Source organism: Pezoporus flaviventris, unplaced genomic scaffold (assembly GCF_033815535.1).
Source record: "Pezoporus flaviventris isolate CSIRO_AGI_PZ_B2104156 unplaced genomic scaffold, CSIRO_AGI_Pfla_v1 ptg000036l, whole genome shotgun sequence".
NCBI classification, from domain to species: Eukaryota; Metazoa; Chordata; class Aves; order Psittaciformes; family Psittacidae; genus Pezoporus; species Pezoporus flaviventris.
Genome location: NW_026892584.1, coordinates 45155549 through 45168130, shown reverse-complemented (window position 1 = coordinate 45168130; position 12582 = coordinate 45155549). Strand labels below are relative to the sequence as shown.

General features: G+C 36.8%; 1 protein-coding gene across 2 annotated transcripts in view; it reads left to right on the top strand.

Annotated features, from left to right (window-relative positions):
- Window positions 1–10920, top strand: part of HIF1A (hypoxia inducible factor 1 subunit alpha) — a 30500-nt gene extending 19580 nt beyond the window's left edge. Inside the window, exons 6-15 of one of the 2 annotated variants that reach the window (XM_061464216.1) lie at window positions 932–1134; window positions 2610–2716; window positions 2897–3044; window positions 3892–4112; window positions 4290–4570; window positions 5085–5207; window positions 5427–5821; window positions 6655–6763; window positions 9249–9375; window positions 9540–10920. In XM_061464216.1, the coding sequence (XP_061320200.1) occupies window positions 932–1134; window positions 2610–2716; window positions 2897–3044; window positions 3892–4112; window positions 4290–4570; window positions 5085–5207; window positions 5427–5821; window positions 6655–6763; window positions 9249–9375; window positions 9540–9691 (1866 nt within the window). In that variant the 3' untranslated portion in view covers window positions 9692–10920. The remainder of the gene's footprint in view (window positions 1–931; window positions 1135–2609; window positions 2717–2896; window positions 3045–3891; window positions 4113–4289; window positions 4571–5084; window positions 5208–5426; window positions 5822–6654; window positions 6764–9248; window positions 9376–9539) is intronic. The other variant, XR_009745209.1, reaches the window with a different exon arrangement.
- The last annotated feature ends 1662 nt before the right edge of the window (window positions 10921–12582 follow it).

Sequence of the window (12582 nt, the reverse complement as noted above, 5' to 3'; positions counted from 1 at the left end):
TTTAATGCTGACTACATTGTGGAGGTAACTGAAAGAGTGTTTTAAAATTAGTTTTTCAAAACTTTTAATGAATTCTCCATTTTAAATTAGAGGTCATTTGCTTACTAGAAATTATAATTACTAAATATGCTTGCATAACGCTTTCTCCGAGAAAAAAATATTTGACACCACTTATGCTGATACCTGATTTCTTTTGATTTGACACTGTAAACGTGACAGTTGAGGTCTCAATTGAGGACTTCAGTATAATTCTTTCTGAAGCTGCTGGCTATCCCTTTTGTAACGGTTGGAACAAAAAAAAGCCCAGCCTGATAACTTTCTGCAGTGAATGCATTTTATCCTCTGGACAAAAAGTAGCCTTTTATTGTATCGAGTGGTATCATGGCTCACAATTCTCTATTATAACCTAAATTTCATTATTCTGGATTAAACTGTTGTCTTTGCTGCTGTCCATAAACAATTTCTGCTTCAGAATGGTTAAAAAAAAAAACACAAAATGTGAAACTTACTGTGTCTTGGAGAATGTATGTGATTACTTCTGCGGAAGATTTAAAATGGAAGTCACTACTGTTAATATAACTTTCCAGTTTAAATAGTAAGATACCCTTTGTGAGGCAATTCCTTATCAGTGTCATCATTAATGTAACTTTCAAAGAACAGTTCACAGAAACACTGAAATATCAAGTGTGGCTTCAGCTAGTGCCCAAGAGGAAGTTGTTGGCAGCCCGTGTACTCATTGCATTCTGCATAGCGTGAGGAGGAAAACTGCTGCTCTCCTGTAGCCATCCATCTGAAAGCACTGCTGCCCTTCTGTTGTTGCTATCACACTGAGGGGTAGGGAGGGGAAGGACTTTGCTCTGGGTGTGTTAATGGATTGTGTTGTCTGACAGACAAGAACCTAGTCTCTTTTTAAAATAGAACTTTCTCATAGGTACTCCACTGCACTGGACACATACGTGTATATGACACATGTGGTAATCAAACTCACTGTGGCTACAAAAAGCCTCCCATGACGTGTCTGGTGTTGATCTGTGAACCTATTCCTCATCCATCAAACATTGAGGTCCCCTTGGACAGTAAAACGTTCCTCAGTCGTCACAGTCTTGATATGAAATTTTCATATTGTGATGAAAGGTAATATATATTTTGTAATTTAAAAAAGAATAATTTGAAGGATTTGCAGGGTTGGTACATGTTGGTTGATGCTGGCCTTATACGTTTACATAGTCTTACAACTTGATTCATCTGCACAGCAGAGTCATTGGTGACATACTTCAGCTTTTACTAAGTGATCAGGATGTCTTATTTAAAAGCATATTTTTTAAATCTAGGGAGAGTGCAGGTTATTATTTTGGAATAAATCTTTTGCCTGCAGTTAACTGCCTGTTCAAACTGGTATTTAGTGTAGCGGCAGTAATTAAACTGAAATCATAAGGTTCTCCTGGACACTGAAAAAAAGGGAAGGATTTTAGGTTTGTCAAAGATGGTGGTGCATTTTCGTGACTGAAAAGAGTGTGCATGTAATACTTGTTAAATGAGTTTTATTGTTACCACTTCACTTCCTTGGGAGATCAGTGTCTGCTTTCTCCAGCCCAAAAAAACCCCAAAAGTTTAGCTGTACTTTTGATGCAATACATTTGCTGTTAAAAATGAGATGTCTGGGTTCAGGTACAAGTCATGGGTGTAGTCAAATACACAAGACTGCTCTTACTATTCTCTGGAAACTTAGTTTGACAAATTTAAAAAACAGAAGTGAAAGAAATCACTGGCCTGAAGTTTTCTTCTTGTTTGAGTCTGGGGGTTTTGTGGTTTTAATCGAGTATTATTTGCTACTGCCTGTTGGGTTGTTTGTTTTTTTTTTTTTTTAATAACAAAAGCAAACTTATAATTAGTTAGTGCTGTAACACGCAAAGAGATGTCAGTGCAGGTTATTTTCTGTCCTCTACAGAAACTACTGTTCTAGGGTTGATGGTGTCATATGAAAAGTACTTACTTGGTCACATTCGGCATGTAGAATAGGGCAAAATAAATGCGTTTCCCTTGTTTAGCAGGGCCCTCTAGAGGCTGAAGAAAATACTGTTTTCTTTAAAAGCTGGCAGTGATTGAGTGGGAAGAATCATAGAATAGTTAGGGTTGGAAAGGACCTTAAGATCATCTGGTTCCAACCCCCTGCCATGGGCAAGAATAAATCTGATTCCTAATTTTTTAGTTGAAGGTTTACAATAGTTGATGCATAGCTATCTTATTTTAGCAAATACTCATATTTGCTTAAGCTGGATATTATAGTCCATAAGTAGCTGGTCTACTTTTAAGGAGAAAGGGGGAAGGCTAGAAAGCAGGGATTTACTTAATCCTGTCCATAGGACATGATTTATAAATATTCAGTGAGAAGTAAAATCCTGTTCCTGCTGAAATTTCCATTTTAAAAAAGCATATTTTAAAATTTTAAAAAAGGCAATTTATTTAAAAATGAAAACTCCTAATAAACCAAAATTGCTGCTAATGTGTATGTACTGGGATTTTTCTAGATGTGCAAGCATTCAAATTCTTTAATGTTTGTGCTAGTCAGTGTCTGCTTTTACTTAGCAGTTTTTTCCCTTGTTTTAAAGAATAACAGAGTTGATGGGATATGAGCCAGAGGAACTCCTGGGTCGCTCAATCTATGAGTACTATCATGCGCTGGATTCTGATCATCTGACCAAAACACACCACGACAGTAAGTAAAAGACGCATTTAAAGCCCTCCAGCTACAGGAGATGAGCTACAGCACCGGGATAAAGCGACAGAAGAATGAAGGCTTTCTTTTAATGGCAGATGTGAAACTGCAGTGAAGTTACCTTAAAACAGGGCTTTTTTTTCTGCCTGTAATTAAAGCTGGTGTCCTTTCTGCTTTCAGTGTTCACCAAAGGGCAGGTGACAACAGGACAGTACAGAATGCTTGCTAAACAAGGTGGCTATGTCTGGGTTGAAACTCAAGCAACTGTTATATACAACACTAAGAATTCTCAGCCACAGTGCATAGTTTGTGTAAACTATGTGTTGAGGTAAGTTGGATGTGCATCGCTGTTCTGTGTCATTATCTTTGCTGAAGACGAAGTCAGATTCTGATGGCACTGCATCCTTTTTTCAACTTGTTAAGAATGTAGTCTCCTGTTGAATGTGTTATGGTATGACTATTTCCTACTAATGAAACTTTGCTTAGAATACTGCCTGTCCTAAGATTAGGAAATGCATTTGAAAACAAAACACTTTTTTGATCTTGTAGTGTCAATAGGAAGATCTCTGTAGGCACATGAACGTAGGGCTAGCCTCTGCTGTACTATCACAAAGGAAGTGAGAGAATTTGTGTGTGTTCTAGACAGCTCCCTAATTCTGCAGTCTGGAGCAGTTCATTTCACTAATAACTTTTAGTCATGGACTTCAGAGCAGCAGTAATGGCGTCTTTTTTTTTTAATCCTATTTTTTTTTTCATAGAATTTCTTTTATAATTGAAAGCTTCAACTGAAAGCAGACGTGTTGACTTTTTCTGCAACTGTACAATAGTTCTAAATTAGTTTTTTGAAACTTCAGTGAATGTACCAATATCAATCTATCAACGTATTGCACATTCATTTAAAAGTAGCATTTTTTTTCTTACTTTCTGAATGCTTTCAGAAAAGCACATTTATTTCTGTGACTTTTTCTTGATGGCACCACAATTAGTACTTGCTCTATCTGTTACATTTGGGGAAAGAATGAGTAAGAAAAAAGCTCCTTTCCTGGTGATTTTGTGGTGTGGGAAGTATTTCTTTTTTTTTATTTTTATTTTTCTTTCCAACTTACAAAACCATTAACCCTGAATTTATTCCTTTTAGCTGTTCTTTAACAATTTCATTCCTCTCTGTCTGACAGTGGAATTGTTCAGAAGGACTTGATTTTTTCCCTTGGACAAACTGAGTGTATGCTGAAACCAGTGGATTCTCCTGATATGAAAATGACCAAAATATTCAGCAAAGATGACTTGGAAGATACCAACAGCCTATTTGAAAAACTTAAGCAGGAACCAGATGCTTTAACTGTGCTGGCCCCAGCTGCTGGAGACACAATTATCTCTCTAGATTTCAGCAGTAATGGTGGGTGTGTGTTTAAATTGGAGATCATGCAAATTAGTAAAGTTAGTATTTTACAGTAAAAATAACCTCCCAGTATCACTTGCCTAGTAGTGTGTCAGCTGCTGTTTGAATTTAATGAGGTCCGTAGACATGCACAGTATTGTTACTTAGGTTGATGGTTTCTTTTAATTTTTATAGAGTCTGATGAACAACAATGTGATGAAGTTCCTTTGTATAACGATGTAATGCTCCCCTCATCCAGTGAGAAATTGCAGAATATAAATATGGCAATGTCCCCACTACCTGCTTCTGAAACTACAAAGCCACTTCGTAGCAATGCTGATCCTGCACTCAATAGAGAAGTTGTATCAAAGCTGGAGCCAAACACAGAGCCGCTTGAACTTTCTTTTACCATGCCTCAAGTGCAAGAGCAACCAACCAGCCCTTCTGATGCAAGTACCAGCCAAAGTTCACCTGAGGTTAGTTTAGTTATGTAATTTAGATACACTGTCATTAAAATGCAAGTGCTGCTGGGACTTGTGGAGCAAATCAGGTTAAGGATGTAGCCAAGACCTGAATTAAAAATTATTTCTATGTTGTGACTTATGCCATGATCTGAGGAAAAAGATCAATTTTGAAACTGAGTATCACCTTTTCAGCAAAGTGAGTCTTGCAAATGCTTGTAGTACTGACTGATAGAAACAAGAAGAGCTTGGGATTGGTCTTTCTAGAAGAAAAATGGTTCAAAGACAACTTCCCTAAACAGCAAATTAGATGAAACCTATTACTATAGAGGCCACTTCTGAGTTCCAACAAATTGTGTGCTTCCAGAATGGAGTAAATTTGAATGTATAAATGTGTTTTTCCTTTCCCATTAGAATTTTGTGCATGTATAGTTTGGAATTAGCTTTTACATTGGAACATTTTTCAGAGAACCTGTGCAAAGTAATGTAATGGCAGAAACTTAAAACTGCACTTACAATGTTTTCACAGCCCAGTAGTCCCAACAACTACTGCTTTGATGTGGATAATGATATGGCTAATGAATTCAAACTGGAATTAGTGGAGAAACTCTTTGCAATAGATACTGAAGCAAAAAATCCATTCTCTACTCAGGTAATGTACGCTAACTTAAAATTCTGTATAATCTTAATACTTAGTCTCTGTGCTTCTCTTAGAATGTTTTCAGGAACATCCTTCCTCTTCTATGCCATACTTTTGTTAAATGGCAAAAAAATACTGTACAGATTTGGTAAAGGGAAAAGCCTTAACGAAGCCATGAAGTCACAGCTGAGATGTTCTTACATATTTATAATTTTACCTCGTCTTTTCCAGGAAACTGATTTAGATCTAGAGATGTTGGCTCCTTATATCCCAATGGATGATGACTTCCAGTTGCGATCCTTTGATCAGCTGTCTCCACTGGAAAGCAGTTCTTCTGGCTCTCAGAACGCAGCCACCATTACCTTATTTCAGCAGACTCAGACACCATCAAGTACTGCTGATGAAATAAAGCCAGTGTCGGAACGTGTGGATGATGTGAAGTCGCTAATTGTTCCTTCATCTCCTGTTCACATAATCAGTGAAACGAGTAGTGCCCCAGGATCCCCTTACAGTGGGAACAGGAGTCGAACTGCATCTCCAATCAGAGCAGGAAAAGGAACATCGGATCAGACAGAAAAACCTTGTCCTGGAGCACCCAGTTTGCTAACAGTCACTCTGAATAAAAGGTATTTTAAAAGTGAAGCTTAAGCCCTAGTATGTGTTGAAGAAATTAGATGTATTACACATTTAAATCTCGCCAACTGTTATATGTTGTCTTTGGCACTCTGTTTCGAAGTAGAAATCAATATATTTAAATTTAGACATTTGAAACCAGTTTAGTGTGGTTTATAGTAAGTTTCCCTAAAGTTAATTTTGCAGTAGCTTTTACATAAACATCTGATTTAATAGGCAGCTACTGTATACAGACTCCTACATAATTTTGTTCTGCTCTTGTATCTGATGTGCAGCCTTTTTAAAAGAGCACAGTAGGCAATGTACAAGTAGTTATATACACGCTATTTCTGGTGCTTGTCCACTTCATTATGTGGTAAGAGGTGGCTGCAGTCTGTGTGCAGCATTTATTGTGTTTGAAATTAGCTATATTTCATAATGATGGACTGTGGCATACGTAATAGATGTTTATCATGATAGAAAACTCTACAAAGTCAAACATCAGAATTCTGATCTATAGAACACTTTTCTGTACATAGAATATTCAGAATAGACTTTTCCTCACTCACCCTTCCCTCCTTTCTTTTGAAAGTGAATTGATGAACTTTTGCGCTTTTTTTCCTTCAAAGACTATAATTTTTGTTATAATTCATTCTGAGCTTCATGGCAAGATGAAAAGCTAATATTTGCTATGCTCATACACAATGATTGTTGAAATGAGTTGATTATGAAAGAAAAGTAGTATAGTTCATAGATTCAGTTCTGTGATGTTGTATGTGTGTCCACAAAAGAAAAATGGCTTGAGGATAGTAGAAACGTCTTAACAGCCTGAATCAATTTTTCTTAGATCTACTGCAATGGATGAAGAACTAAATCCAAAGATGCTAGCTTTGCATAATGCTCAGAGAAAACGAAAAATGGAACATGATGGTTCACTTTTTCAGGCAGTTGGAATTGTGAGTTTTGTTTTACCATTTTAAAATATTCACTTTTAACCTTGCAATTTTTGAAATGAGGCACCAGTTCAGACTCCTAATTTTAGTTCTTGGTATGCACTGGAATCTTGGGATCAGAGAAAATTGCTTGGTAGTGAAATTCCCATGTATACACAGATACTCTGATTATTTTTTTTTTTTTTAGTTGTCTTTTACTATCAGCTGTTTCAACAGTACCCTCTATACTTAAGCACATTTCTTGATTAGGTAGGAAATACATTTGTGCATATTCTATAGAAGAGCAGATATGTTCACAGAAGAGTAAGACATCACATTTAAATGTGAAATTGCCATATTTCACCTTTGCATTCAAACTCAATTTTCATATTTGTCAGTACTGGAGATAGTGTTATTGTGCTTCTTTCTATGCGTTCATTTCTTCATCGAGTCTCATGTTCTTTTATTTGATCACATAAGAAGACCATCTGAACCATAAGGGAATAGAATATAACCTAGCACATATATATAAAACTACTGCTTCTATTACATGCACACTCTTTGTAGTGTTAAGTGTGCATGATTGTGAGTAGCTCATCATTGTCTGTTCTAGCTATTCAAAAAAAAACTTGGGTATTCTTAAGTTTGTGTCACTTAATTGGGGCTATCTAGGTTATTTTCTCCAAGGGTATTTTGTCTCCGTAATCTTTGTCTTTTACTGTCAGTTCTTAGTATTTTGAAATCTTGAGCTTTGCCGTTACATACTATTATTTCTCTTTCTGCCTTCATTGCAAATTCACTTAAGTTTTGTACAATTAATTCTTGGTTCCTCTACTGCAAGGTAGTCTTTGAGATTCTTTGTTTCTCCAGCAATCCATCTCCTAGGGGTAATAATCCCTCATGTGCAGGATGATTTTTCTTTTGAACTATGAATTATTCCTGTATTGGCATTCTGGTTTGGGCATGAGACAAATTACTGTATACTGGTTTTATCATTTTTGTCCTCCAGAAGAGCTGAGAACTTTTGTATGTCCATTTTTATTCTATGAGGCAGGCAGTCTTTAAAACAATCATACTATTGATTTCATTTGCTAAATATTTTGCACTTTTATGCATGTTGTTCTTTGCTTCCAGTAGCTCTGTAATATTCACAGCTCTGCAAGTTACTTTGCCTTCCATTGCCTTTTTCTCATGTAATGGTGCTACAGCTGTCATGTAGTGTTGCTGATTAAATATTCAGAGTAGCCTGAATTGTAATTAAGTACACCGAAAACAAGCAGTTCTGCATTAACTGCTGTAATAGTGTTCAGGCATTTATGCTTAATGCTTAAAGGTTCAGACTTCATCCTTCACTAAATATTTTTCTTTTTTCTGTACTGGAAATAAGTGTTGCAAATGTCGACTGTTTCTGCACAGTCAGAAGCTGAATTTTCAATGTAGCTGGGTCTTAGTGATATTATTTCAAGCAGATACAAGAAGATACGAGCTATATCTTTCTTAATATGAAGGCTGTATTGCATTCACAGTAAAAACAAGACCAAAAAATCCAAAACAAACAACAACAAAAAAACCCCAACACAAAACAACCCCAGCAACAATGCAGGTGACCGACCTTACTATGAAATGCAATTGCTAAGTCAAAGTTGTTTAGCTTCTATTATACAGCTGTCCTTCTGAGTTACATGGATGTTTTATAACCTGAAAACATATGTTCTTTGCTATTTTAAGTGTTCTGGATAATGGCAGTGTTCTGAAATACCTTTTCCTCCTTTAGCAGCAGTCAGTACTACTAAGAAGACAAATTTGCAGATTCAACTACTTTTGCTAGTAAATTTGATACTAAGATGGTGTGTTTTCCTTCCATCCCATCTGTTTCAGTGGCAGCTTCTTCTTACTTATACTAATCATATGGAGCCTTTAAAAGCTTTCTAATTGCCATATCTTCTGTACTGCTGTCAAAACAATATGCTAAGGAGCTGTATCTGTGGTAGAATGGCTTAGGACTGCATTCCCTTTGCTTGGCTCAGACAGCTTGGTGGCAGTAACTGGAGTGCAAGCAGAATTTATGTCTTAAATTTAGATAGAATCGACTTACCGAGGTTCCTAAATCTCCTATCTATGCTATTAACTACAGTGTAGGAAGCCATCAGAGACTTTAGTGAAAACCTGATGCTTACTCATACAAGAGCAGTGGCAATTAAATGGGTGTGTATGCATACAGGAACATGCTAATCTTCAGCTTGGTAACTGATCATAACCAGGATTTAGTAATTGTTTTCTGTAAGGGAAGCAAGGTCTTTGAAATCTGATTCAGTTTTCTTTTAAATAATTCTTAAGGCTAGTGTACTTGGAAATATATTTCTCCCCAAGTTCTGAGTGAAGCCCACTTTAAATTATAACAATGCCTACACTAGTAATTAGTGACAGGAACTGTTAGTTTGGAAGAGGGACATGGAGGGCTACAAAGATACAGTATTCAGTAAAGAAGACTTATTTTATTTCTTTCTAGGGGTCTTTATTTCAGCAGACAGGTGACCGTGGAGGAAATGCATCACTTGCTTGGAAACGTGTGAAGGGATGCAAAACAAATGGTCATAATGGAGTGGAGCAAAAGACAATCATTCTACTATCAACTGGTCAGTCTCTCTTTTTAATACCTAGAGGGGGGCAGAGGGGGTTGTGTGAAAGAGAACTGAGTGACAAAAGCATACCCAAACTTACCTCCTTTATGAAGAATTGCGGAGAAAAAGTTAAAAGTGGTGAATAAAGTGCACATTTTCTCCTTCCCCTCCCTCTTTAGACATAGCAAGTAAACTTCTAGGGCAGTCGATGGATGAAAGTGGGCTACCCCAACTCACGAGTTACGATTGTGAAGTAAACGCTCCCATACAAGGCAACAGAAACCTGCTACAGGGTGAAGAACTGCTCAGAGCTCTGGATCAAGTTAACTGAGCTTTCACAATACTTGTTCCTTTTTTTGGACACTGGTGAATCATCACCTAAAGCAGTCTATTTATATTTTCTATATCTGATTTTAGAAGCCTGGCTACAGTACTGCACTAATTCAGTTAGTTCAGTTTTGATCCCCTTTCTACTTACTTTGACAGTCTTTTTAATATGTTCTTTATGTAACAATAACTCAAAACTATAGTGCGTTTTTATAATTCTTTGGTACATACACTTTTAAGTCCATTACATTTAAAACACTCTTGCAATAGCAGCTTTGAAATATGCACCTGATCTAAAAAAATATATTTATTTTTTGGCTGGGGAGTTGGTCACCAAAACTTAGTAGTAAAATGTCAACACAGGAAAAACTGGCAGTACTTCCACCCTGCTTTTCATAGGTAGTTGGAAGACTTGTGTTCTCTTACTCTTTATGTTCAAATAAGTTTTTTATTTTAATAGTTTTTATAAGATACAACAATGCTTTGCAGCAGTGCATTGTAGCCACAATCGCACAATATATTTTCTTAAAAAATACCAGCAGTTCCTCATGCAATATATTCTGCATTTATAAAAACTAGTTTTTAAGAAGAATCCTCTTTTGTTTGCCTATGAAATTGTATTTAAACCTGGATTATGTCATTATTTTAGTCATGTTGTAATATAAAATGTTCTTAAATGCTGTCTTATGCTTTTGACTTAAATGAGCGTGGTTAGTCAAAGGAAAGGCTTTATCTGGAAAGGGCTAGCAGCATTTTATTTGGATTTGTTCTCAATTTAGGAAAGTTTGATGTTATTAAAGTAGTCATTTTGCCAGCTTAAAAAAAAAAAATCCCCTGCCTGTAGCTGTTGAAGTTAATGCTAATACTGTGTATGATCTTAAATCTAAATGTTCAGCTTACCCTGTGTGGTATAGGTGATATTTCAAGCAGATTGTAAAACATCTTGCATTGTTAGCAAAGTTTTATCTAGTACATCATTGAGTTGCTCAATATTTTGATGTTTTGGTTTTATGCACCTTGTTGCTATTAACATCCATATGTTTTCATGTAGATTTCAGTAACTTGAATATATTTAGCAGCCTTTTTATTTAGAAATACATAGTTGTCACAAACATCTTAATTTCCTATATGTACTGTACAAAACCTTCATTCACTCATTCTTTTGCTCTTTGTGGTTGGATCTAACACTAACTGTATTGTTTTCTTACATCAATAAACTATATGTGGACCAGGCCCCCTTGGGGAGTGTGTTATCTGAGAGAAATGAGATAATTTATATTTTTGTTAGTGGTTATTGTTCATCTGTGTTCCCTTTTTAAATTAGAGTTGATTGGAAATCACTGCTCCCTTATTTTGATTGTAACATCTCTGTGTTAATTATTTGAGCCTATTCAGTACTGAAGTCTAGACAGTGTTGTACTACCGCTCACCAAAGATGTTTAACTTTTAAATCTGTTATCACACCAGTTTGCAAACTTTAAAGTGAGGAGACAGCATATTTGTGTTACTGCAGAGTGGAAAGATTCTTCCTTGTGAACAGCTTAAAGGCTTGTCTCTGGAAGCTTTATCAAGGTAACACTGGAAAGCAGGAAAAAGTAAAATTCACAGGACTGATCAGGTAGACAGATTTTTCTCACAAAACTGCATGATTACAAAATTAAGCTGGTGCTTGATAAGCTTGTTCTGCATTCTTGTGCTCTTGGCTCATAACTTTAACTAGGTGACTTCTCATTTTGCTGCCATAAAACACAATACTACTGATAGAACCTTATCATGTGTAAGTATGGTCAAGATAATTGTGCATTCTTCAAACTACTTTAAAAATTATCTCAATGTAAGACATCACATGGAGTGTCACAAGAATGATTTTGGTTTTATTTTGAAACTTTGGCTTCATTAGACTCCTGCAATCAGTATAACGGTACATAAGCTTTAACCTGTTTTCTACAAATTACTGTTTGACTAAAATGTGCAGTTTTGAAACTGAAACAACTGTATTAAACTAAATGGAGACTATTAGCTACCAGCTTAAAGTAAAAGATAAGGCACTAGTAGCAGAAGAGGGTTGCATACTTAAAGTTTTGAATAGAAGTTGCACATAAAGGAGAAAGCATGTAGGTGCACTAAGCCAGAGTTGAAGCTTCGTGCAGAGAACATTTGAATATATATACATGCCTGCTGCTGAATACTACAGATTTTTAATGAAGCCTTTAAGTGTACAAAGCTTATAAAGTTCTTGGGATGAATACAGCAGAGCTACTGTGTCCCTGCTGTGTAAGGTCCTGGAGATGATGTTCTATCAGCAGTTAAAAGGTTTTAACAGTGAAGTTGCTAAAGGCTTAGAGTCATAGAATAGTTAGGGTTGGGAAGGACCTTAAGATCACGTAGTTCCAACCCTCCTGCCATGGGCAGGGACACCTCACACTAAACCATATCACCCAAGGCTTCATCCAACCCGGCCTTGAACACTGCCAAGGATGGAGCATTCACAACCTATTCCAGTGCCTCACCACCCTTACCGTAAAGAACTTCTTCCTTATATCTAATCTAAACTTCCCCTGTTTAAGTCTGAACCTGTTACCCCTTGTGCTTTCACTACAGTCCCTAATGAAGAGTCCCTCCCCAGCATCCCTATAGGCCCCCTTCAGATACTGGAAGGCTGCTATGAGGTCTCCACGCAGCCTTCTCCAGGCTGAACAGCCCCAACTTCCTCAGCCTGTCCTCATACGGGAGGTGCTCCAGTCCCCTGATCATCCTTGTGGCCTCCTCTGGACTTGTTCCAACAGTTCCATGTCCTTTTTATGTTGAGGACACCAGAACTGCACACAATACTCCAGGTGAGCTCTCACGAGAGCAGAGTAGAGGGGCAGGATCACCTCCTTTGACCTGCTGGTC